The 23,702-nt window shown below is 37.4% G+C and overlaps 1 protein-coding gene across 3 annotated transcripts; it reads left to right on the top strand.

The window, feature by feature from the left end:
* The first annotated feature begins 304 nt into the window (after nt 1–304).
* LOC136831445 (F-box only protein 5-like) lies at nt 305–23,104 on the top strand. 3 transcript variants are annotated; one of them, XM_067091923.1, is made up of 6 exons: nt 325–479; nt 6,108–6,329; nt 8,538–9,015; nt 17,607–17,771; nt 20,107–20,308; nt 21,798–23,104. In XM_067091923.1, exons 2-6 carry the CDS (start codon nt 6,118–6,120, stop codon nt 21,914–21,916), a joined length of 1,176 nt encoding a protein of 391 aa, XP_066948024.1. In that variant the 5' UTR covers nt 325–479; nt 6,108–6,117; the 3' UTR covers nt 21,917–23,104. The 3 variants fall into 3 exon arrangements, with proteins under 3 accessions (XP_066948026.1, XP_066948024.1, XP_066948025.1); XM_067091924.1 differs by lacking the exon at nt 325–479 and adding an exon at nt 529–646; XM_067091925.1 differs by having other exon boundaries at nt 305–479; nt 20,107–23,104.
* The last annotated feature ends 598 nt before the right edge of the window (nt 23,105–23,702 follow it).

The raw sequence follows: 23,702 nt of genomic DNA, 5'->3' as shown, positions 1-23,702 counted from the left end.
CAAAATTAAAACCTCAAGGCTGGTAGCTGTCTCAGCACAGATGATCGCACGGGGCAGCTGGCGTAAACGCTCGCCGCTCGGGCTCTCTGGTAATTGTACTTTTGGTCATGAGATTTAGTTTTTCTATATCCTTGCTACCATAATGCGCTGTCTAACATTCGCAAACTGGATTTCAACCTTAAAGGATACAATAAATAAGTAACTGAAAATGAGAAATATTTTTGTATTCCATTTAAAGTTTAAAGAGTAAAATGAATCATTATTTGCGCGGGCTCTGTAATGTCACAGGATTTGTTTACGTTGTGACGTCACGAACACCGCGAAGGGTTCAAATCGGAATCGGTTGGAGGCGGTGACGGCCGTTCTTGATCTCACGACTGGGAAAGACATGGGTCTTTAGTATACGTTTTCCTCGTGTGGATGGTCTTTCGTCTGCTAAAGTTAAACAAACTTTTGCCGTAACGATCTGCCGTGAAAAAGTGAGTGAATCTGAGTACAATTTGTATGAGTGGAAATAGGTAGGAGATGATCTTGCAAGGCGGTCTTCCGTTATTGATGTTCCAGTTTGATCTTCTCCACGGCGTTATTAAGCTCTTTTCATTGGTGATCTTTGACGCCGCGCTGGCATGATTTGTACGCATATTAGGTTGGTTTAGTTTCATATGCGTCATTTGCGATGTTTTCTCTTAGATATGATGTAAAGGGGTCCTAAAACTTTGTCATTAGCTAACGGTAATGTAGGATAAAGCTCAAGTCAGGAATACCGTCTTTCGCCAGTCAGTGTCGAAGATTTAAATCCTTTTATCCGTTTCTCGTCCAACTTTCGATCAGTTTAGTCCTCAGCCACAATATGGGAGATGGCAGGTTAAGCTTACTATACTGTAGACGATTAGGCCAGTGCTGTGTATGGTGAGTGACAGGCAGGCAGGTTTTGCTAAAGTAGCTTAGTCTAAGCAATTGCAATTACGGAATTGATTAGCAGCTTCGAGGTGGTTAGTGTAGAGAGGCTAAAGTTGTTTCTAGCTATCCTGTGTGTGTATCCTAAGCCTACCAATAGGCTACCTGATAAATTAATCTAGTCAAAGCTTTGCTGTGGTTGGCCTCTACAGAATGCAATTGGTAGAAAAGTTAAGTATATCTTAGTTTAACTAGACCACTGAGCTGATTAACAGCTCTCCTAGGGCTGGCCCGAAGGATTAGATTTACTCTTGCGTGGCTAAGAACCAATTGGTTACCTAGCAACAGGACCTACAGCTTATTGTGGAATCCAAACCACATTATAACGAGAAATGAATTTCTATCACCAGAAACAAATTCCTCTGGTAGAACCCTGAAATAGGCTTTAACTAACTTTGTTCATGAAAGTACTTTGTCAAGTTATTTTCATAAACTTTACAAATGCTTTATTCAATCTGTGCCCGTAACAACACATTATCCGCTTAATTTTTTGCCATAGGCTATGCTTGAGTAGCCTATGTATAGGCTATGAGGCTATTTGAGTTTTGCTTGTCTTGTACATTCAGTCTAGAGTCCATCTCCATACAGCCAACATTATCTGTGTAGGCTATGGGATGTCTTTTTGCTTTAGCCTAGTGTACCAAAATCATCATAGGGCAGACATGGTTAAACAGACTGAATATTTCAATATTTCTCCATACTTGTCAATACATAATTAATTAGAGTATTAAATTAGATATCTTAACCTACCCAATGATGAACTGTATTTGGTGTACCCCGGAGGCGGGTAGTGGCGTCAGTGTACCTCATGCGGTGCACTGTAGGCATTACTTAAGGTTCTTTGTAGCATCCCTTTGGCCCTTTAGCTGCAACCCCTTTCATTCCTTTTCTGGTACCTCCTTTAATATTCTCTTTCTTCCATCTTACTTTTCACCTCTCCTAACAATTGTTTCATAGTACAGCTGCAAGGTTTTCCTTCTGTTATACTTCTCAAACTATTTTACTGTTAATTTCTGTTTCAGGGCTGAATGACCTCATAGGTCCCAGCGCTTGGCCTTTGGTTTAAATTCTGTATTCAGTTCTTTGTTCTGTATTTGTGTGGTTGACCATAGTTGTGACATAAATTAATCAGGCAGTTTGTACTATTTCGTTGTTTCATTTTGACAAAAATAGCCTCTACATAATTAGGCTAAGTAACCTACTGAAAACAACCTAGTTGAAGAATAAAAGTACTTCAATAGGGTGGTATTTAATGCACAGCTACTTCAAGATCTCTTGCGGGTGTTTCCATTAGACTTTGTATTCTTTTGTTGGACATTCTGACAACAAACAACTGATTATTAATATTCAGAAGATGAACCCTATTCATAAGGAACAAGCCCACAGGGGCCATTGACTTGAAAGTGAAGCTTCCAAAGAATATGGTGTTCATTTGCAGGAAGTAACAGAAGGTAAAGGGAAGTACAGAAGGAAAAGATCACTTATTAAAAGAGAAAAAATAAAATAACAGCTGCTGTGAATGGAAACAAGTCCTGCCATCTCTTCCTCTTTCAATTTTGGAGGTGAGCCTTCTTCCTTTCTAGTTGTAGACCTAGTGTGGACTACTGTGGGTTCATCCAAACCTTTTCGAAATGCCCAGAAGTCTGATGATTGAACATCTCTCTTGTTCAATAGATCAGAGGTATGGTCTACTTCATTTGCTCTTTCTTGACCAAGAGGAGTACCCAGGTGAGCTGAACTACCAGTCAGTTCAGAGATTTACACGGAATCCTCCCTCCAAAAGTAGTCTCCCATATGTAAAGACCGAGGGTTTGTATTCGTATGGGAACAAATGACAAATTTTTTAGGTAATTTGTATTTTTCCTAACATACAAACCTAAGGTCTTTACATAAAGGACCCACCTCTTACCACCCCTCAATCTCTTACCTGGGCCAAAAGGTGAATTGTGTAGAATTGAATGCTCACAGACTTGGTGGGTGGTACTTCCGCCCCTACCATCAATTACCATAATCACCTTGCAAAAGTTTATTGGCCAGATTTCCAGCTCGCTAAAAGTTAATCCCATATGTAAAGACCTCAGGTTTGTATGATAAGAAAAACACAAATTACTTGAAAAATTTCTCATATTTGATTATGTAATAGTAACACCTTGACTAGTGGACTTCCATGCTTATCAGCTACATTATCATGATTAATTTTTGCTATATTATTACCATTATAGGTGAAATTAAAAAATAAAATCTTGAATTGAATGCCGAGTCTTAAGTACAGATTAGTTTAGGTTAGGAACTATATGGAATAGTTGTTAGGGTAAGATATCCAGAAAATAAGTGCAGTCCATAATTTAGAGACTTTGTTACTTAACAGAAAGCCAGATCCCACTTTAAAGGAATTTATTTTTACTCACTGCTGTAATTAGGAGAGGACTGGTACTAAATAGTATTAGATTACCTAAAACTATCCTATTTTCAGTTATTACTTTACTTAAGAAAATGGGATGAGAAAGTTACCAATTCAGTATGCACATTGTAAATGATATATATATATGAAGTTTTTATCACATCACCGTGATTCATATACAAGCATTAAGCTACAAACGTCCTTTAATATCCAATTCGCTCTACCTCGGAAATAATATATTTTCATATATGTTACCAAGGGGAATTTTTAGTTGATAATAAGTACGCCGTCCCGTGGGCTCGAACCAACGAAGGACAGAAACTCAGGACTACAGGGCACTCCAAGGCCACAAGAAAGGTGGATATATTATTTCCGAGGTAGATTGATTGGATAATTAAAGAATTTATAGTGTAATGCTTTTTATATATATATATATATAATATATATATATATATATATATGTATATATATTATCAAACAATATATATATATATATATATATATATATATATATATATATATATATATATATCCAGCTGATAGTCAACTGCCAATTTACAACACCTCTTCCCTCTCAGGGTTGCTGCTAAACAAAAGATGTAATCTAAGCGAAGATAAAGCTGTCCATTTAAGGTTAAAAGAAACTGTTAATCGATATTAACACTAAAAAGGTTGGTTGCATATATTAAAAACAATGAAGAACTTGAAAGTGGTAAATGATTGACATCTAAGTAAAACATGTCAGACCAATATTGTAGTTAAAATAAGACTATCAGCTAAGAAATAGACCAATCATGTTTTTAGTTTTTATGGATATGTGCACAGCTATATAATGATAATGATTTACCAAATGATCTGCTGAAGACACAACAGCCACACAAAAAAAAAAAAAATGACAAGCCTAGTGAGGTTTAATGTGTTCTCAATACATATATATCTATTATATATATATATATATTTATATTATATATATATATATATATACACATATACACACACAGGCAGTCCCCGGTTAATGGGTGGGGGTTCCATCCCCTCCCAAGTGCCGCTAACCAAAAATAGGCATTTAACTCCTAAAACTCCCCTTAATGGTGCCATTGGTGGATATCAGTGCTTGTAAACTGCTTACAGATGCCAATAAACTGCTTAACGGCACCAAAAATCTGGTTAACAACGTTGCTAGCCAAGTGCCATAACAACAAAAACTGTTGACCGATACCGCCGTTAAGCGGGGACTTCCTATATATATATAAATATTTTTTTTCCCTCAATTTATGAAGAATAGATGTCTTGCTGTGCTCTGTCATCCTCCTGTTTAATGTAGATTAGTAACTGGATTAATTTCTTTTACTTTATTAAGATTTTGGCTAACACTCTTTATCCTTTGCAGTGGAGAAAAACAGAAGCCGTGCCATTGTGCTGGGCATTTGTGTCATTGTGGGCACTTTGTGTCTCCCATTTTGCTTTTCTTGACCCTGAACACTATTTCAGTTTCTGTCCACTTCCTATCTTTTAAGACTTCCACCTGCCCAGTAAACACATATGCTCATTGATCTTTCATTTCCCACACATGCACCCACTGCCTATTACTTTTGTTCCACTAACTGCCAAGGCATCCTGATTTTTATCCTTAAAAAATCCATTAGTTTACATTTCTCTTTAGCAACACATTCATGCACATTCAGAGCCCCATATTATTTTATTCTTTGTCTCTCAGCATATATATATATATATATATATATATATATATATATATATATATATATTATATATATATATACATATATATATATATATATATATATATATATATATATATATATATATATATATATATATATATATATATATATATATATATATATATATATATATATATATATATATATATATATATATATATATATATATATAGTCGTCCCCAGTGTACCACAACCCCCCATGAATACCTAAAATCCACAAATACTTAACACCCCTTTAAAAATGCTTATAACTGCCCATTTTGATAGCTCAAACACCAAAAAATAAAAAATAATGCTTATACCTGAGTATTTTAGTAGTTTGATCACAAGAAATGCATTTAGTCACAAAAATGACATGAAAATACAGTAAGCAGATATTTCTCTATAAAAATACTGCGAATATTCCGTGAATAATGTGTATACATTATACGTTCCACAGTAGAATCCACAAATCCGGAACCGCATATAGGCAGGGTCCACTGTATATATATATTTGTGTGTGTAGCACAGTTTTCAAGCCTGTCACTGACTGACTTAAATTAAGGACAAAGAAACTATGAGTGTCTTAACAGAGAGGACTGTTCCCGCAGGTATTCTTGTCCATGTGTTTTCATGGATATGCATTTGACATTACACTTTATAATTTTAAATGAAATTTAAAAGCCTGTGACTGAAAGAATGTCTGTCTAACTGCAGGTTGTTGTTAATATGCCATATGTTAAAATGTAGAATAGAATGACAAGACCAAAGGTATAACGTTGGAATTCACCGAATGAAACTTAAAAATTATCTATCTGAAATAGTGTTTTCACAGAAATTAATTGGTTCAGATTCGTATTACTTGTTGAAAGCAGTCTTGTTGAGCTCTGATAGGAGTGTACAATTGTAAAAACATTTTGTCAAGACTGATTTTCAATAGTATTTGTAGTTACATAAAGAACTTTGGAAATAATTGAAGAACTATACAGGTTATCTTATAAAGTCATGTACAGTATTTTATTTTTCAGGTGATCAAATATGGAATCTGTTAAAGGTCCTTGTAGTAGGCCTGAGGGCAGGAGAAGCCAGCGGTTGAAATCGGTTTCAGAGAGTTCAACAAATGACTCAGGATACAGTTCAGAGGTGTTTACATCTCCTGAGTCTTCAAGGGGTTCATCGAATCTTGGTGTCCCTGCTGACACCTCTGTTAAAGGGCCTTTATCATTTGATGGCCCTGCAACAAGAGCGAGGTAAGTGACACTCACAGAAGTTTTAGGATATGGTAATTGAATGCTGTTGATCGGTTACAGGTCTTTAATCATGTATTTATTTTTTTAATGTTTATTTGGTATCTTGGGTTTAAAGACTATAATTACTTGATTTTGGAATTTACCATAAGACCTTGAATTGCTCTGCTGATGTGCATGAGTGTATGCAGTGTTGAAATTATGTACTTTTTTATCATTTAGGTTCATTTTATAAAATGGTGGTTCTAGATATTGAGACAGTGTCTTGTAATGTCAAGCATTTAAGGACTTAGGGATACTTAACAGGATCTAAATTCTTTTGCTACTGATTTTCCTTGTTGATCATTCTTGTAAGGGGTTTAGTTTTGTCAGTGCACCTCATGCAGCGCACTGTAGGCTTTACTTGAGGTTCTATGCAGCATCCCTTTGGCCTCTGGCTGCAACCCCTTTCATTCCAATTTACTACATTGCTATTCATATTCTCTTCCTTCCATCTTTTCCCAATCTCTCCTAACAGTTTTTTCATAGTGAAACTGCAAGGGTTTCCTCCTGTTATACCTTTTAAACCTTTTTACTCACAATTTTCCTTTCAGTGCTGAATAACCTCATAGGTCCCAATGCTTGACCTTGGGGCTAATTTTTTTTTTATTTCATTCCATACCATGTTGATCATATAGATTTTGCTAGGAATATAGACATTGTGAAAATTGCTATTCAAATCTTGAAGCAACCTATGGAAGTGAATACAAAATTAATTATAGCTGTGATTCTACTGTTATAAAGTTTCAAGACAAAACCGTCAAGTTAGTGGTCAATGAATGAGGGAAAATTTGTTTTTATGAGTTTGTTTTTCAGTAGTGGTATACTTTGCCTTTGTTCCTAGTAATTTAATATATCTGAGCATGTTGAAGGATGTCTGGCCTTCCTGATGCCAAGTGGCAGAAAAAATCTTGTATAGTTAAAGTTTATAATCAGTTGAGTATCTTTCCAAATATGCTAGAATACAATCACTTTGGTAAGCTTTGTGAACGAGGCTGGAATAATGAACATAAATTTCAGGCACATGAGTTGCTTCCAAAATGCTTGCACAACATAGATGTGTCAGTAGGTGAACAGGTCTTGAGAAATATCCCAATGGCCTGAAAGAAGACCCTGACCCACATTATGAATGGTTTTCACTGTCAAAGGGATAGGGGAAAGAACAGAAAAGTTCAAGATAAATGTACTGTATTCAGAATTATGCTCTCTTTGTGCTGGAATATGTGAAACTTCATAAAGTTGCAAGCATTGCAATGATTTATTGTTTGTTGAAGTTTTTTCTTGATATTCCCTTGACACCTTATAGGTTGTGAATGGCTGGGTCCAGTCTAACTCAACTGCTGGTGGAGTTAAGATTGTTGCTAGGTGTGTTATTAAGCTGTTTTAAATCTTCCCCATTACCAGCATGCACATTAAATATTTGTGAATCAAAGGAAGAGGTTGTAAGAAGGCAGTAGAGATATGAATTTGATCATTAGAGGAGGTACATAGTCCTTGCCTTGGGGGATGCCACACTTTGGCCAGACCAATCTCATGTGTAATGTACTTTAGGCTTCCTCAGAAGTTGCATAAAGTGCTAAAAGTAGGAGAGGGTAATGGGTCATCGTCTAAGAGTGGGTGATTCTCAGCCTTCTTCATGGCATCACAGGAATAATAGAAGTTCATAATTTCTAAATACACTACCAGCCATTCTGTAGGGGATACCTGAACTGATCTCTGTTTTGGGTGCTGGTCTGTAGTGTTTCTCTCCTCCGTTGTCGTTGTGGTCTTGCAAATTTATCATTTATTATCAACACCCACTGTATTTGGTGATATTTTGTTGCAAAGAAGGGATATACAGTACCATTTTGGAAAACTGAAAGTGTAAAGGCTAATGGTTATTAACTGTTTATGGACTAAGTTGTTTGCCTATTTGAGTCAGCCCTATTTAACTAGTGCAGTTAAGTGTTTAGAGTAAGAGGACTTGTAATAAATTGCAGTATTTTACTGCTCTAGCTGAAAGGAAGCATTTCAGCAAGGGGCTACAACATTAACATCAAAGCGTTTTGCTGCTGTAATTATAAGCTGATTTTTGTCATTTGTCCAGTAATCCTACAGTGCAGCTAAGTGTTCGTTGTTTGCGCAGTTACTGTGGTTGGGATAAGTTTTATATCTCAATTCATTCATTTCCAGATTGGCCAGTACCCCCTGTGAGAGCAGCATTAGGAAGAAGAGCCAAAACATATTTCCCTCACCCAGTTTAGATGCCATAAAGAAATCATGTTTATCTATGGACTCATTAGTGAGTGCAACCTCCACAGCTGAGAGTGAAGTTGAGATAACCTCTACAAAGATTACTGACAGTTCACTGAATGCTGTTAAGGGTCAGCAGTCACTTAAATCTCAAAGAACAAAATTTAGTCCTAAGGCTAGTGTCACAGAACTGCCATTGTTGAAGCCAATATTGCGAGCAAAGAAACCTGTGAATATATTGTTAAGGATTCTCAAAGAAGCTGATTATCTTCTGTATGAAGTGCTAAAACACCTCTGCCCCCAAGATCTCATTAGTGTTAGCCATGTCAATCGTCAACTGAGGAATTTTATTCTTGGTCACAAGGAATTGAGTATCATTATTACAAAAAGAAGAAAGGAATGTGAGCGCATTGGAAAGGTAAGGCTTTTTCTATTTGTAAAATTCATACTATTTATTATTTTCCAATTTTAGATGTTTCATCACCTGAAAGTTAATGTTTTTAGGCTGTGGTACTTTGTATCTTTAAGATTGTTATATATTAAAGAATATATAACTACAGTATTGTCTAAATAGATTTTTGATTTTGCGTTTTTAGGCAGTTGTCTCATTCAAGAGTTTAGATTACCAGACTAAATTTTGATTTTTATTTATGAAGTGGAATGATCATTGAATATTAATAAATGTTACTTAAGTAGCTTACCCAGTAATTACATAGCTATTAGTTTCTTTTAACCGCCAGCTCAAAATTTTGAAATTGCGGGTCACACTACAGTAGTTTGTTTTGGTTATGGCGACTTGCCCCACCCACTTTTGGGTGTAAGAGAAGGTACAACATGGCAAAGAGCTTCAATTTGTTTCTGCCAGCTGTGGTTGGCAGCAGCTTGAATTTTGGAATTTATACTTTGCTGGTTGTTTGCCTTATCTTCAATTGGTGAAGTATTTATTTTCGTAGCCTTTTGGCATAATTCAGATAGTGTTAGGCGAGGTTTGATCATTGGTTGATGACTCTTTGCCTGTTTTTTGGACTTGTATTAGACTTTTCTAGGATGTCTGACACTAGTAGTTCTAGTATTAGGTATTGCAGCAAAGGCTGCAATACTACACTAACTAAAGAATCTTATGACTCGCAATCTGTTTGTATTCCATGTAGGGGACAAACAAGTTCAGTAGATTTATGTAGTGAGGAGTGTAATGACTGGGATATTGAGAAGTGGAAGACTTTGGATGCACATCTCAAGAAACTAGCTAGAGGTAGGAAGAGGAAAGCTATGGCTAGGGAATCTAGTAAAGCTTTAGCTAGTCAGGATTCATCCACTGAGTCGGATGCAATTGCTCCTGTAATTTCTTCCGTTCCCATTCCATCTCCTCCACCTGTGCAACCCTCTCCTTTACCTGGCTCTCATGTTTCCGACCCCAACACTATCACCAGTCTGGAGTCGAAAATCGACACTTGTTTTGAGTTGATTGTTCAATCGATCGCTAAATTAGCGTCGTCACTGAGAGTGCTAATGGACAAAAGTGAGTCAGAGTGCCCCGTGGTGCCAAGTGCAAGTGCAGTGATAGTGGAGGAGGTGGCTGTTCGGCCCACTGATTCTCCTAGGCCAAGGTCCCTGACATACTCCCCAATACCTGGGAGGAGCCAAACTGGCAGCCTAAGGGAGGTCGGTGGGGTCTGCCCCCAAGCAGTCACCCCCTCAGTTCAGTCTTGACGAATCCCAGACTGCAACCAAAGGCTGTTGGAAAGGCCTTCAAGTGAGCGCTCATTGTATGTCCTTCAGCTCCAAAGATTTTAGTCCCAGGCGCTATGTGGACAAGTCACGCCCACTGAAAAGGCATGCAGTGGAGTTTGAGATTTCTTCCCTGTTCCTTGTAAGAAGAGCAAGGATTCAGCGCGCCCATCGTGTAGTCATTGGGACACCCCGAAACAATTCTCTTCATCTTCTTCGAATGACAATCATAATCTGGCACCGAAGCGCCTTGTAGCGCAGGGATGTTCTTTGTTGAATAAAGAAGTGACTACTTCAGGAGTTGCACACCCAGTGCCTTCATCTCTACAATCAGCGCCCAAGCTCCTGTTTACGGTTGAGCACCTGCTGGCGCCTGTTCTCCAACAGGTTTCGTCTCTGACTCCTGTCTCGACAGCGCCCCCCGAGTGCCCATTGGCGCCCGCTCCTCCACCACTTCCTAGTAGTGTCATCTCTGACGCTGTTCCTCCGCTAGTTGACCCGATTCAGAGCAAACTGGATAATATTCTCAGTTTGCTTTAGAAGGCACCTCCTACAGCTCAGATGACAGCGGACTTATCACTTTCTCCTGTCTCTTCTGAGGAAAAAGTTGTTCCAGAACAAGATATTCCTTTGTCGGCGTACTCTGTGCTGTTGAGATTCCTGCTAGCAAATTATCCTAGCTTCTTTTCACCAGCTACTCCCTCAGTTCCTGCTTCAACCTTCTTTATGGAAGCCCCCTCAGTCGGCCCTTCGAAATTACTGAAATAAGTTCTTTCCTCTACAGCAAGAAGGCACTGGATGAAGTAGAAGGGTGGTTTTCTGAGAAGAGGGAACAAGTCAAAGCAGTTTTTTGTTTCCCTCCTTCCAAATTGTCCAGATTGAGCTACAGGTTTTATGCGACTGGAGAAGCTCCTTCCCTTGGAGTCTCTGCCTCCTCTCAGGGAGACTTCTCCGGCCTTATCGACTTGGCTAGGAGATCAGCTTTCTCCTCAGCCAAAATTATGTTGTGGCCTCGGAACTTGCGCACCTTCTTAAAAATATTTTTAAGGTGTTTGAAGTGATGAGCTTCCTTGACTGGGCGGTGGGCACTCTGGTGCGCAAACTTAGAGAGTGCTCTTTGCTACTTCAAGAAATCTCGTCGGATCTCTTGGGAGTACTTTCCTGTATTGACAGGGGCGATAGTACGCAGGAGTTAGCCAGTCTGTACACCATGGGTATTCTTAAGAAGAGGGAGCTTTGGTGCTCCGTCTCAGAGATCGGCCCTCCTATTCTCCCCCTTGGACAAGACGTATCTTTTTCCACAGGCTACAGTACTGAACATCGCCTCTGACCTGCAGAAAAAAACACTCAGGACCTGCTCTCCCAGTCTACGAGACGCCCCAAGGATTCTTCAACTCTTCCTCCCAGATCTTCATCTCTGCTGCAACCTACTCCCTTTCGGAGCTCCCGTTTTAGATCCCAGACTAGAACAAGAACTTATACCAGTTTCCCACAGCGTTCCATGAAGAAGTCCTCTTCCAAATGTAGTCCTCCTTAGTCAGGTAGGAGCGCGGCTCCTTCACTTTTGGGAACGGTAGGAACAAAAGGGAACGGAATCTTGGATAGTATCTGTCTTGAAGGAGGGCTGCACTGCTACACTATCCCCTTTTTGAACAGATTGCCTCTAATCTGCAAGCCTGTCGAATTGACAGCTTACTCTCCAGGCTCAGAGAGATTTGCTGCTCTCTTGCTAGAGGTGGGAGTCCTTGTTCGGAAAGAGGCTATAGAGCTAGTAGAGGACATTCATTCTCCGGGATTCCACAACCGTCTCTTTTTGGTCTCTTTGTGGTGCCCAAGTCATCGGGGAGGCTGGAGACCCGATTTGGACATAAGTTCCCTATGTTTTTGTCAAAAAGACAACATTCAAGATGGAAACAAACCATTTGGTCCTTGCATCCATTCGCCAGGGAGAATGGATGGCGTCCATCGACATGCAGGACGCGTACTTTCACATTCCAGTACATCCGACTTCGAGAAAGTACCTCAGGTTTGTGTTTCAGGGCAAGGTGTTCCAATTTCAGGCTCTTTGCTTCGGCCCCTCAGCAGCGCCGCAATTGTTCACCAGGGTATTGGCTCCCGTAGTGAAATGGCTTCATTTGATGGGGATAAAGATCTCCCTATATCTAGATGTTTGGCTACTACGTTCCTGCTTGGAAGCTCAATGTATGGAGGACATTCACACAACTCTTCTCTTGGCTCAAGAATTGGGCCTTCTCATCAATCGGGACAAGTCTTTCCTGACTCCTTCTCAGGAGATTCCTTATTTAGGGATGACGATCAACTCTCGGGATTTTTGGGTTTTTCCAGTCCCGAAGAGAATAGAAAAGTGTGTCCAGACAGTGGAAGAATTTCTGAATCTAAACTTTTGCTTGGCCAATCAGTGGATGAGTCTCTAGGTACCCTCTTATCCTTGGAACAATTCATCACTGGGAAGACTTCACCTGAGACCTCTCCAGTTTCTCCTCAGAGCCAGCTGGAACAGGAAAAAGTTTCAGGACTCGTTTGTGTTCCTGATAACGATGGAAATCAAGGAGGATCTTCGTTGGTGGAATTCCAGGAAGAGACTATCAGAAGGGAAATCTCTTCATCCTCTGAACCCCAGCCTAGAGTTCTTTTCAGATGCATCAAACCTAGGTTGGGGAGCTCTTTTGGGATTAAAGGAAGTATCAGGGACCTGGTCTTAGGAACAGCAAAACTGGCACATCAACATAAAAGAATTACAGGCAATATTTCTGGGCCTACAGTGCTTCGCTTCAGAAATTCGGGGAGGACAGTAGCAGTGCATTCAGACAACATGACGGCACTGGCGCACATCAAGAAACGAGGAAGCCAATCTTTCTCCTTGTATGAAGTGGCAAGGGACCTTCTTTGGTTACATCAGAATGACACTCAAGTGACAACATATTTTATCCAGGGGAAACTCAACATTCTCGTGGACGAATTGAGCTGTCAAAGACAGATCCTTCCCACAGAATGGACATTTGACCCGTGGTTTGTCTGGGTCTGTGAAAGCTCTGTGGGAAACCCATGATAGATTTCTTCATGTCCTACAGAAATCACCGACTTCTTCTCTTCTGCTCACCAGTTCCAGATCCCTTGGCATGGGCAACTGATGCAATGTTACAGGATTGGTCCAACAAAGATCTGTATGCCTTTCCCCCATTCAGTTTAGTGAGGCAAGTCATCAACAAATTCTGGTCTCATCAAAACCTATCCATGATCTTGATAGACCCCTTCTGGTCAGCAAAAGAGTGGTTCCCGGATCTACTAGAACTTCTTGCGGACTTCCCGAGACCGCTACCACAGAAGCAACAACTTCTCAGGCAACCTCACTTCTGTTGGTTCCACCAAAACCTTCTTCTCTGGCCCTAACAGGATTCAAACTGCTAGACGACTGCTCCGAAAGGAGGGCTTTTCAAGAGCGACTGCAGATGCAATTGTGAAGTGTAGAAAACAGTGACGCAATTGCAAAGTGTAGAAAACAGTCTTCAGATAATGTCTACCAGGCAAAATAGTACATCTTCAGGTCCTGGTGCAGACAAAATAACGTGTCCTCTTCTGATACCTCTGTAGCAGAAATAGTGGACTTTCTTTTCCTACGCTCCGCTAAAAGACTTTCCACCTCTACCATTAAAGGATAGAGCTATGCTTAGCTCAGTTTTCCACCATAAAGGAATGGACTTATCGTCGAATCAGGATTTGTCCAACCTTATTAAGTCCTTTGACACCGCAAAGCTTAAAGAAAAACCTTTGCTGTCCTGAAACTTAGACGTGGTCCTTAAGAGGCTTTCCAGTTCACGTTTTGAGCCCATGCAATCTATCTCCTTAAGGGATCTAACCAGGAAAATTTTTTCTGGTCGCCTTGACCACCGCTAAGAGGTGCAGTGAAATCCATGCTTTAGTCAGAAACAGGATTTTCTCAGGGAAATGCAGTTTGCTCCTTTTCCCTAGACTTTCTGGCTAAGAACGAATCGCCATCGAATCCATGGCCTCGTTCTTTTACGATCAAGAACTTGTCCGAGATAGTGGGGCCATCTGAAGAAGAAAGAACTCTCTGTCCAGTAAGGACCCTTAAGTTTTATCTTTACAGAACGAAGGACATTCGTGGTACTTCAAGAAACCTTTGGTGTTCTGTGAAATATCCCTCTAGACCCTTGTCTAAGAATGCCCTGGCATTTTTTCTAAGGAATCTGATTTCCGAAGCACATTCCATGGTGAACGAAGACTCGCTCTCCTCTTTCAAGGTAAAACCCTATGAGATAAGAGCAGTCGCTACGTCTTTGGCGTTTAAGCGCAATTTATCCCTCACGTCAGTTGTGCAAGCGATGTTTTGGAAGTGCAAGTCTGCATTTGCATCGCATTATTTAAGGGATATCGAGACTACTTACGATCAATGCAGTACCTTGGGTCCGTTCTATGCAGCTGGCATGGTGTTGGGGAAGGAAATGTAGAAAGCAATGTCCTTTCTTTTATCTCTTCGCCTTGCTTAGGGTGTTGAGTTTTGCGGAGCATGGGAGTAATATGTACTTTGAGTACCCTCAGTCTTTTGGTTTTACGGTTGGGTATTGGTGTTTTTTAATTTGGTGGTTATGGTGACTATTTACTCTGGTTATTTTGTGTGATACTGCGCCCTGGGCAGGGGCATCGTGTTGTACTTTGCTAGCCCTCGGAAATTAGTCCATCGCTACAAAGCCCCCACTGTAGTAGTAGGCCCTCAAGGCTTTACTGCCTCGCCTCTACTGGATAAGATGAGCGCCAACCAGAGGCAGTATCTACCTGTAGCAGCTCTCTTATCAGGTAAGGTTCAACAACATTGATTCAATGTTAGCAAATTTTTATTCTCAAAATCGTTACTATTAATAATGATTTGGGGTAGATATGTCCAACATTCCCACCTCCATTTAATGTGGGAATCAGCTATGTATTTACTGGGTAAGTTACTTATATAAAAATGACATTTTTATAATAAAATAAAGTTTTATACTCGTATATACTTACTCAGTAATTCAGTAATTACATAATCGGAGCCCACCCACCTCCCATCACTTGGACATAAGGGCATAAACAAATTGAAGCTCTTTGCTATGTTGTACCTTCTCTTACACCCGAAAGTGGGTGGGGCATGTCGCCATAACCAAAACAAACTAGTGTGACCTGCAATTTCAAAATTTTGAGCTGCTGGTTAAAAGAAATTAATAGCTATGTAATTAATGGGTAAGTATATATAAAACTATTTTATTATAGAAATGTCATATTTTCAATTCCTTTACTCTAAACCTGTAAAGCTGATCATTTTATTAACATCCTATTTAACTGATAGATAATCAAAGAATTAGCACACACATTTACAAACACAGAAGTTCTCTCTCTCTCTCTCTCTCTCTCTCTCTCTCTCTCTCTGGTATATGTGCAAAGACTTTAATCTGATGTCATTTAAGTTTTAATGTGGTTTGTTACTTGTTATAAAATCCTTTGTGTGTGAATATTCTGCAGTCCTATTTTTGCCCATTAGTTCCAATTCCTTGTCAGAGGATATACAAATAACTTTTTTTTTTTTAAGGATTGTTTCCCATTTTATGCTCCTATAACCTGTACCTTTTAATGGAAGACACTATGTCAAATAATTTTGAATATGATAGCATTATTAGTTGTATGTCAAAAACCCTGGCAGATTGTTAAGGACGACAGAGCTCACTAATCGTGTTTTATCTCCATCCCACACTCACAGCACTTCCTTATCTATACAGTAACCCTGTAAGACATTATCATATGTTTACCCATGATCAAATCTTAACACCAAACAAAAATAAAATCCTCATGCTTTACAGTGTCCAGGGGTTCCCAACCTGGTGCCTGCAAGTACCTCAGTGCTCTCTGATGGTCTGGCAGTGCTCTTTTGAAGTTGTTAAAATCGTGCTCGCGAGCATCAACTCTTCGTAGGCCTAACTGCCAAATTTAAAATACCCTTCCGCCTTTGCGATTTTATATATATAACACTGCTTGCGAGTTGCTTTGGCAAACACTGATGAGGCAAATATAGAAAAGCTAGCCAAAGCAGTTCAGCATGAGGGTTCTCACTGAATCCACAAGCTAGTGGAGAGGAGGACTTGTTTTATTATCATTATTTTTTTTTCTAATGTCCAAGATTTGAAATATTAGCTTATGTATTAATATTCAGGAAATAATGCTTCCAATGAATTTTATTTGTTCTTTTTTTTTTTCTTTGTAGTTTTTCACGTATGTAATTGATAATAAGCAAACGTATGTTTTAGTTTGTTATTGAACAATAAAACTTTGTTACATTTTTAGATATCAGTATAATCTGGCATTGTTTGTCGCTGAAGTACTATAATATACTGTATATGACAATTAGGCTATGTAAAGTATACCTGGTTAGTGAATGTCAATAACTATGAATAAACATCCAAACAGTAAAAATTCATTTTTGAATCTTCAATGCAAGTAATTTAAAATTTTTGTTACCTTTAAGTAATTGAAGACTAAGTGTTTCACTTACTAATTGGACTGCTGCTTAATTCCCAAACTATAAAATGATTTATCTTGTGGTTTCCACATTTAAATTGTACACAATGATGCTGAGATGCAATGAAAACCACAGTCCATTCCGTAAAGCATAGCAGACCCCTGCAGTCATAGTCATACACACGCTAACAACCTTCTACATTCACTACCTAACAATTACCCAACAGTTCTACCATCCAGAGATGGTACTTAGAAATTACTGTATGTTGACAGTTATTTATTATGACTGTTAACATTATTTTTCATATAATAGCTTCATAGTCACATGTTACTAAAAATGGGAAAGATATCAGATTAGTATTTTGTAAAGAATTTGATTCATTTACACTATATATAAGAGTGAATAGGCATCAAAACTGATTGTCTTTTATTTCCCTAATGGTTGTGCAGTAGGTGTAGGGTAAAATAACTAACTATATTTTCACGAATTAAGAAAAAATACCACAAAATGCTAGACGCCATACTCTACCATCCTGCAGAATATTGTAAATTATGAGAATTTTTTAGAAAATGGTGTTATTCCATAGCAGCCTTCATAAGGAAAGCTATTCCACAGTCGTTAATTGATGTCTTTATTTTCTTTTTAGCATTGAGAAATTTAGAACAGGTTTTATTTCCTGCAAAGCCACATTTCTAACTTAAACTAATTTACACTTGTGTCTTAAAAATGTGCTTTATAATGTATTCCTCTGCTTGCAGGAAAATCTCAAGCTAAAGAGACTTGGTGAAGGAGCTGGGACATCCTTTGTCAAGTTGTCTCCTCGTAAACAACTGGGAGAAATTCAGAACCAACCAGCTTGTGAAAAGAAACCACCTGCAACAGTTAGCTGTCTGTCTCCACCTCTGTCAGATAGATTTATTGAAGTTAGTTCCTGTTCTACTTTGTCTTGTATTAATTCAGTTGATTAGTCTGTGTTCATCAATCTGTAGACAAAGTTTTCTACCTTTATTCCTCAACTCCTCCTTGCTGATGGTTTTATTGTTCCAAGGTTGACTTGGTTGCACCCCATCTGTGTGTTGTGTTGATATATGTTTACAAAAACTTTTCAGTAGTTATTAGCTATATGAATGAGTCCCACTTATATATGGTTGCTTGCTAAGCAATAGGCATTTCTATGCTTATTTTGATAGTACTTGCAAGAATAAATCATCATTGCAAAGTTGAGATTGCTAAATTCAAAAGGATGATTCTCTCACGTGGGTCAACTTTGTCATCCCACAATAAAGCATTACCCCCTGTAGTCGGGTAGTTGCATTGTAGGCATTACCTAAGGTTCTTTGCAGCATCCTTTCAGCCCCTTGCTGCAACTCCTTTCATTCCTTTTACTATAATTCGGTTCATATTCTCTTCCATCTTACTTTCCACCCTCTCCTAACAATTGTTTCAAAATTATTTTCGGCACTGAATGACCTCATAAGTCCCTGCACTTTGCCTTTGGCCTCAATTTTATATTCTAATTCCAGTTAAGCATTGCCAATCCCTGGGTGCTCCTCAGTAAATTTTTTTTAATGCCATATCATTAGATTAACTTTTCATTGACCTCTTGAATACAAGAAAGTTAATGTTTTCTTACCAACATTCCTGTATACCAGGTTTTCAATTTTTATGGTCAGACATCCAATGAGTCTGTGGAACACCATACTCTCAGCCAAGTCCTTACAGTACAATCATCATAAAAATTGATGTGTTAAGGGCACTGGGTGAAAAGTGATGGAAGACTGACTATTGTGAAGTCCTTGAAGATCATGAGCCATGTGAGAATTCATGTAGAAAGTGCACAGAAGAGAACAGGTGTTTGACCATACAAGTTAAAAACTTAATTTAAAACATTATAATGTTGCTGATAAACAATACACTTGTATTCAAGAGATCGATAAAGTCAATCTAGACTGATGAATCAATACTAAGCATTAATCTGAGGAGCACCCAGGGATTGGTAATGATGTTTTGTGGGATGATAAAGATGACACCATGTGAGAGAATTAGCCTCCTGAATTTGGCAAAACTTGGTCTTGGTGAAAGTTATTCCTGCAAATGAGGTCAAAGTAAGCCTAAATATTCCTACTGCCTGAACAAGCAACCCTGTGATTATGTATATAGGACTGGGGCTCAAAAAGGCCTTACCCATAATTAATTCCAGGTAAATATCCAATTGGGGTTTTTTCAGGAACATTCATTATATTTTTCAGTAGTGCAATGTGATGTATGGTCAATTTCATAGTGAAATTATTATTATTCTTTTTCTGTCTCCTCAACGTTCTTCTGTCTTTATTTCAAAAGTGTACATAAAGTTGACTATAGTTTGCCTTGGCTCGTACTGTCACAAATGATGTCAAATTTCACCCTTTTCCAACTTGGATTCTTTACTCTTCATTTAGGAATAAATTTTCCCTGCCATCATGAGTAGTTTTGAAATTCATTCTTGGTGGTATAAAAACTACTGAAGAAAATAATTTTTCTTGAGTTTATTATGAGGCACATGACCACTGAGTCACTTGAGACTTGTAGGTCTTGATTTAAATATTTATACATGTACTTAAGTGAGAGGTGAAATTGGAGCAAGATAACGCTAATAAAATTTGCAGCTAAATGGGAAGGGGCCAAACAAAACATTATTATTACTGTATTATCATCATCATCACTAATCAGAACGTGAGCCCTATTCATATGGAACAAGCCCACAGGGGCCATTGAATTGAAATTCAACCTTCCAAAGAGTATGGTATATGTTTGAAAGAAGAGGACAGTTTTTAGAAAAGAAAAAAGAAATATGTAAATTATTAAATAGATAAAAATGTAGGTAAATTATTAAAATACAAGGGTAGTAATGGTAGGGCAGTAAGTCACAAAACAATTGTAGGGTTGTTGTAAAGAACTGGAAGTACCATTTGGTGGTTGGATTAAGTTAAGCTGATTTATGTCTGCATAGGCCTTTGCCCTAAAGCTACCATTAAGGTGGTAAGGTGTGAAAGGGAGTTGGAGGCTTAGTGTTGATTTCCTGACTGCCCAACCAACAGAAATAGTTACCATCTACAGTGTGCTACCTAAAGCCACGTTGTAGTTCGTACCCTTTATGTGGTTTACCATACAAGAAGTGACGTGTTCATTTCAGTTTCTCTGTGCACTCTACAGTAGTATGTTGTGTAATTTGACTTTCCATGATATATGTAGCTCATGTTTTATAATTTTATTTATTAGGAAGGGAAAAAGCTGCCACAAGGAGAAGAGCTTCAGAAATGTGTGAAGTGCAAGGCCCCTGCAAAAGTCTACAAGGCTGTTTTGCGAGCTGTGTGTTCCAGCAAGAATTGCCTTTATGAGTATTGCATGAGATGTTTTCTCCCTGTCCATCGAAAACCCCAGGAATGCTCCGTACTTAAGCCAAGGGCAAGGAATGGTGCTGGTATGTTCTCCAAAAAGTGTAAAAAAAACCTGCGGAGATTATGATGCTCTTTCTTGTGTATTTTAGAGAAAAAAAATATATGTAGTGCAATTTGTAATTACTGTAGTATCTATATGTGCATAGATTTCTAAAGATAGATTATATTTAGATGTGGCTCATTTGTATATAGTTGCTGTCTATATATACTATATTTGGTATTCCATTTACTCTATTGTACAGGTTTTAAAGTATAAAAAAAATACTGCGGTGCTTACTGTACAGTAGAGTACTTTATTTTTAAGCAGTTTTAAGTCTTGGCAGGAATATTATGTAATGTTAATTTATATACCCAAGACCTTAAAGAAAAGGTACAAGTGTGTGTATGTATTGCATTAGCTTTTTAATCCTCAGTATAGTTTATCTGGATGTAATCCTAAGTGTGTTTTGCATGGTATGAATATGTTTCTCTTCCTCTTGAACCTGCATGGAAAATTTTACAAATCCCTGTTCTGTGCTTGGGAAAGTGTAATTTCATAGTATGAGTTAAGTATGAAGAGACTGAGAGTGTAATTAATTGAATGTGTTTGGAAATGAATCATTTAATTTCAAAAATGTTCACACTCCATATCTTGTCATTTTCTGCATTAAGCTATTACCAATTTTCCTTGAAAATACATATAAAAAGAAAGAAGGCCTGAAAATACAAATGTTTCAAAGCAGTCATTTTCATGAGTGGTTTAGCTTGAAATTTTAAATGTAAATATTTTCTTAAAAAAAAAAATTCACTTAGGAAACAAATGAAAAATAGATTGTGAAAATTCTATTTTATTTCAATAGCATTTGTGAGCTTACTACATTGAAGTAGAAATATTCTAAAGCAGGACACCACATATTACATAACTAACTATCTTTTGGTGTATGCTCATCCCTTCATAGAAAATTTGAATGCTAAATTAGTGTAAATGAAGCCTGGTCTCTGCAAACAAATGAAGTTGATATTTTTCAGTGTTACTAGAATGAAATCTTTATTTTTGCTATGGTCAAGGAATGAAAAGTTAAATGTGAATAGGTGTCTTATATTTTTACATCCTTATCTTTTATTATTAGTCAAGTTATGTTTTGTGCCTTGATGGTAAGGTGAACAAAAGATGTTCAAAGTTTACTACTACTACTTTTTTTTTTTTTTTTTTTTTTTTTTTTTTCAGTGTAAGTTCTTTGGGACAAATTCCATTGTTAGTTGAATGAATGATTTTGAGGTCAGTAGAGTGCATGTGCATTTTTTGTGAGGGTCCTCATGGTATTGTGTTCATTTATTTTGTAAGGCTTATATTTATTTACAGTAAATCCGTTATTTATAATTAGCCCAATTTCATGCCAAGCAAAATTGTGATGATTAAAAGTAATGGATTTGTTTTAAACATTTTTTTTTTGTTTTTGTTTTTTTAAAAATAACAGTCAGTGACTTAGCAGAGAAAAGGACATTAATATTATATTTTTTCATTAACATTAGGTTGTACTTCATGGAGATGCCTAAAGGGTGCCATGACATGGCAGCATACCACAGACATAGTAATTTACAGGTTCTTTAGGTCCCAGCTGCACTGCTGTCTGCCTTTTACTTCTCTGTAATTCCTTTTGGTCTCAAGTTCCTACAGCACTTTCCAACTTCTTCAAGTTCACCTTACTCTGATTTTTCACCTATTTTAGCACAGATTTGACTTGTTTGATTAAACTTTTTTATGTGTTCTCTCTCACACTGTGAATGAACTTTATGCATGAAATCATCATTATTGTACAATACTCTGAAGTGTTTTACCAATGTTGTACTTTATTACTGACATTTAAATTTTTATATTGAACAAAACTGAACAAAGGATCTTATGGAACAAATGTTTTCTTGAGAAAAGAGGAGAGGTCTCAGCCAGTAGTTATTTTGTACTTTGCTCTTGAACTCATAATAGTTTTATATGATTTATTTTTATGTTGGTATAATATTCTTCACTCCAAAAATTGACTTGGTTCCGTAGTGCCTTTCTGTTTTCCAGCCTGTTTGGATTCTAGAGACATGAACTGGATTATCTAGTATCATATGAAGACAAACTATATTATGTGCCAAGAATATTGTATTGGAATAAGCATTATCCCTGATTTCTTCAGTTTGCTAAGATATCTTCAACATGGTATTCAAACTGCAAAGTACATAACGGTGAAACCAGGGATGAAAAGTATCTTTTCAGAAGTCACTAGCATTTAGTCTATACAAATACCACTTGCAAACAGAAGAGATTACAATAAAAGAACATAAAAATATTGGAAAATTATCAAAGAATACAAAAAGTAGCACATGATGTATACTTTGAGTGTGCTTTTTTTAGCTGAGAAAAAAAAATTAAATTTAGAAATTTTATATACTTCTAACTGTTCATTAAAAATCAACTGTTAAAGTTTGTCAGCCAGTGAAAGGTTACATTTCATTACTTGGGTGTGATTGATCTGTACAGCTTTTTTATTTGACCTCTATTTATTTTAAGAAAAATTTAGGCTTAGGATCAGCAGAGATTCTGTCAGAAGACTAAGTGGTATTAGTTTGTTAGACAATTTTATTTTATTTATTTTTTAAACACAGTATTAAGGAAAATTTCTGCACATTACTTAGTATTTAAATGACAAGCTGTGATAACTTGTATTATTTTGATTCTTAAAGGTGTACCATAATTTTCATAAAAATGGAAAATTGCCATGCTAGTAAATGAATCTGGTTATGTAAATTTTATTAAACTGAAGGTATTTTTTTAATTTTAATAATAAACATAAAAATATTCTGGGTTTTAAATGTCCCAATATGATCATGAAACTTATTTTGAATTTTTTTATTTATATTTAGACTATGCTATATGTATGGTGTTGGTGACCATAGTTGGTGTGATGCCAGTTTACATAAATCGGTAAATCACTAAGTTGAACAAGCCCCATTAGACTAGAAATGTGACTCAATTGTGTGTGTAAACTAGTTTATATTGTGTACATGAAACTACTGAACAGTGTAGGCTGTATCCCTGAACTATTTGGTTTGCATATTACTTTTCGTTGCTCCATTTCATGGGAACTGATAGACTGTAAATTTTGGAGACTAGTGCATACAAAGAATGCTATATAACCATTGCAGGTGATCATGTATTCAGTTTTTGCTGGCTACTTCAGCAGACCTTCAATTTGGCTGATGAAACACAGCACTTGTAAAATAACTGGGGGATGTTTTGTAAAGATATGACTAGAATGGATGAGGTTTGTGGCTTGAATGCACTATGAAATTCATTTTACACAACAGGGAACAGCAGCAGGGGTAGAGTATTCAGAGGCTAGGAAATAGATTGAGATGGTTTGAACCGGTGAGTGGAAGGCGAGATGAGTAATC

Source organism: Macrobrachium rosenbergii, chromosome 48, assembly GCF_040412425.1.
Source record: "Macrobrachium rosenbergii isolate ZJJX-2024 chromosome 48, ASM4041242v1, whole genome shotgun sequence".
Taxonomy (NCBI): Eukaryota; Metazoa; Arthropoda; class Malacostraca; order Decapoda; family Palaemonidae; genus Macrobrachium; species Macrobrachium rosenbergii.
The sequence above is the reverse complement of the archived record's forward strand: the minus strand, read 5'-3'. Positions and strand labels throughout refer to the sequence as shown.

Bases quoted from the DNA above. Each gene is read 5' to 3' on its own strand.
- LOC136831445 (XM_067091923.1), top strand. From the start codon at position 6,118: ATGGAATCTGTTAAAGGTCCTTGTAGTAGGCCTGAGGGCAGGAGAAGC. The intron at 17,772-20,106 runs GTTAGTTCCTGT...TTTATTTATTAG, and splicing joins TGTCAGATAGATTTATTGAA to GAAGGGAAAAAGCTGCCACA. The intron at 20,309-21,797 runs GTATGTTCTCCA...CATTAACATTAG, and splicing joins AAGGGCAAGGAATGGTGCTG to GTTGTACTTCATGGAGATGC.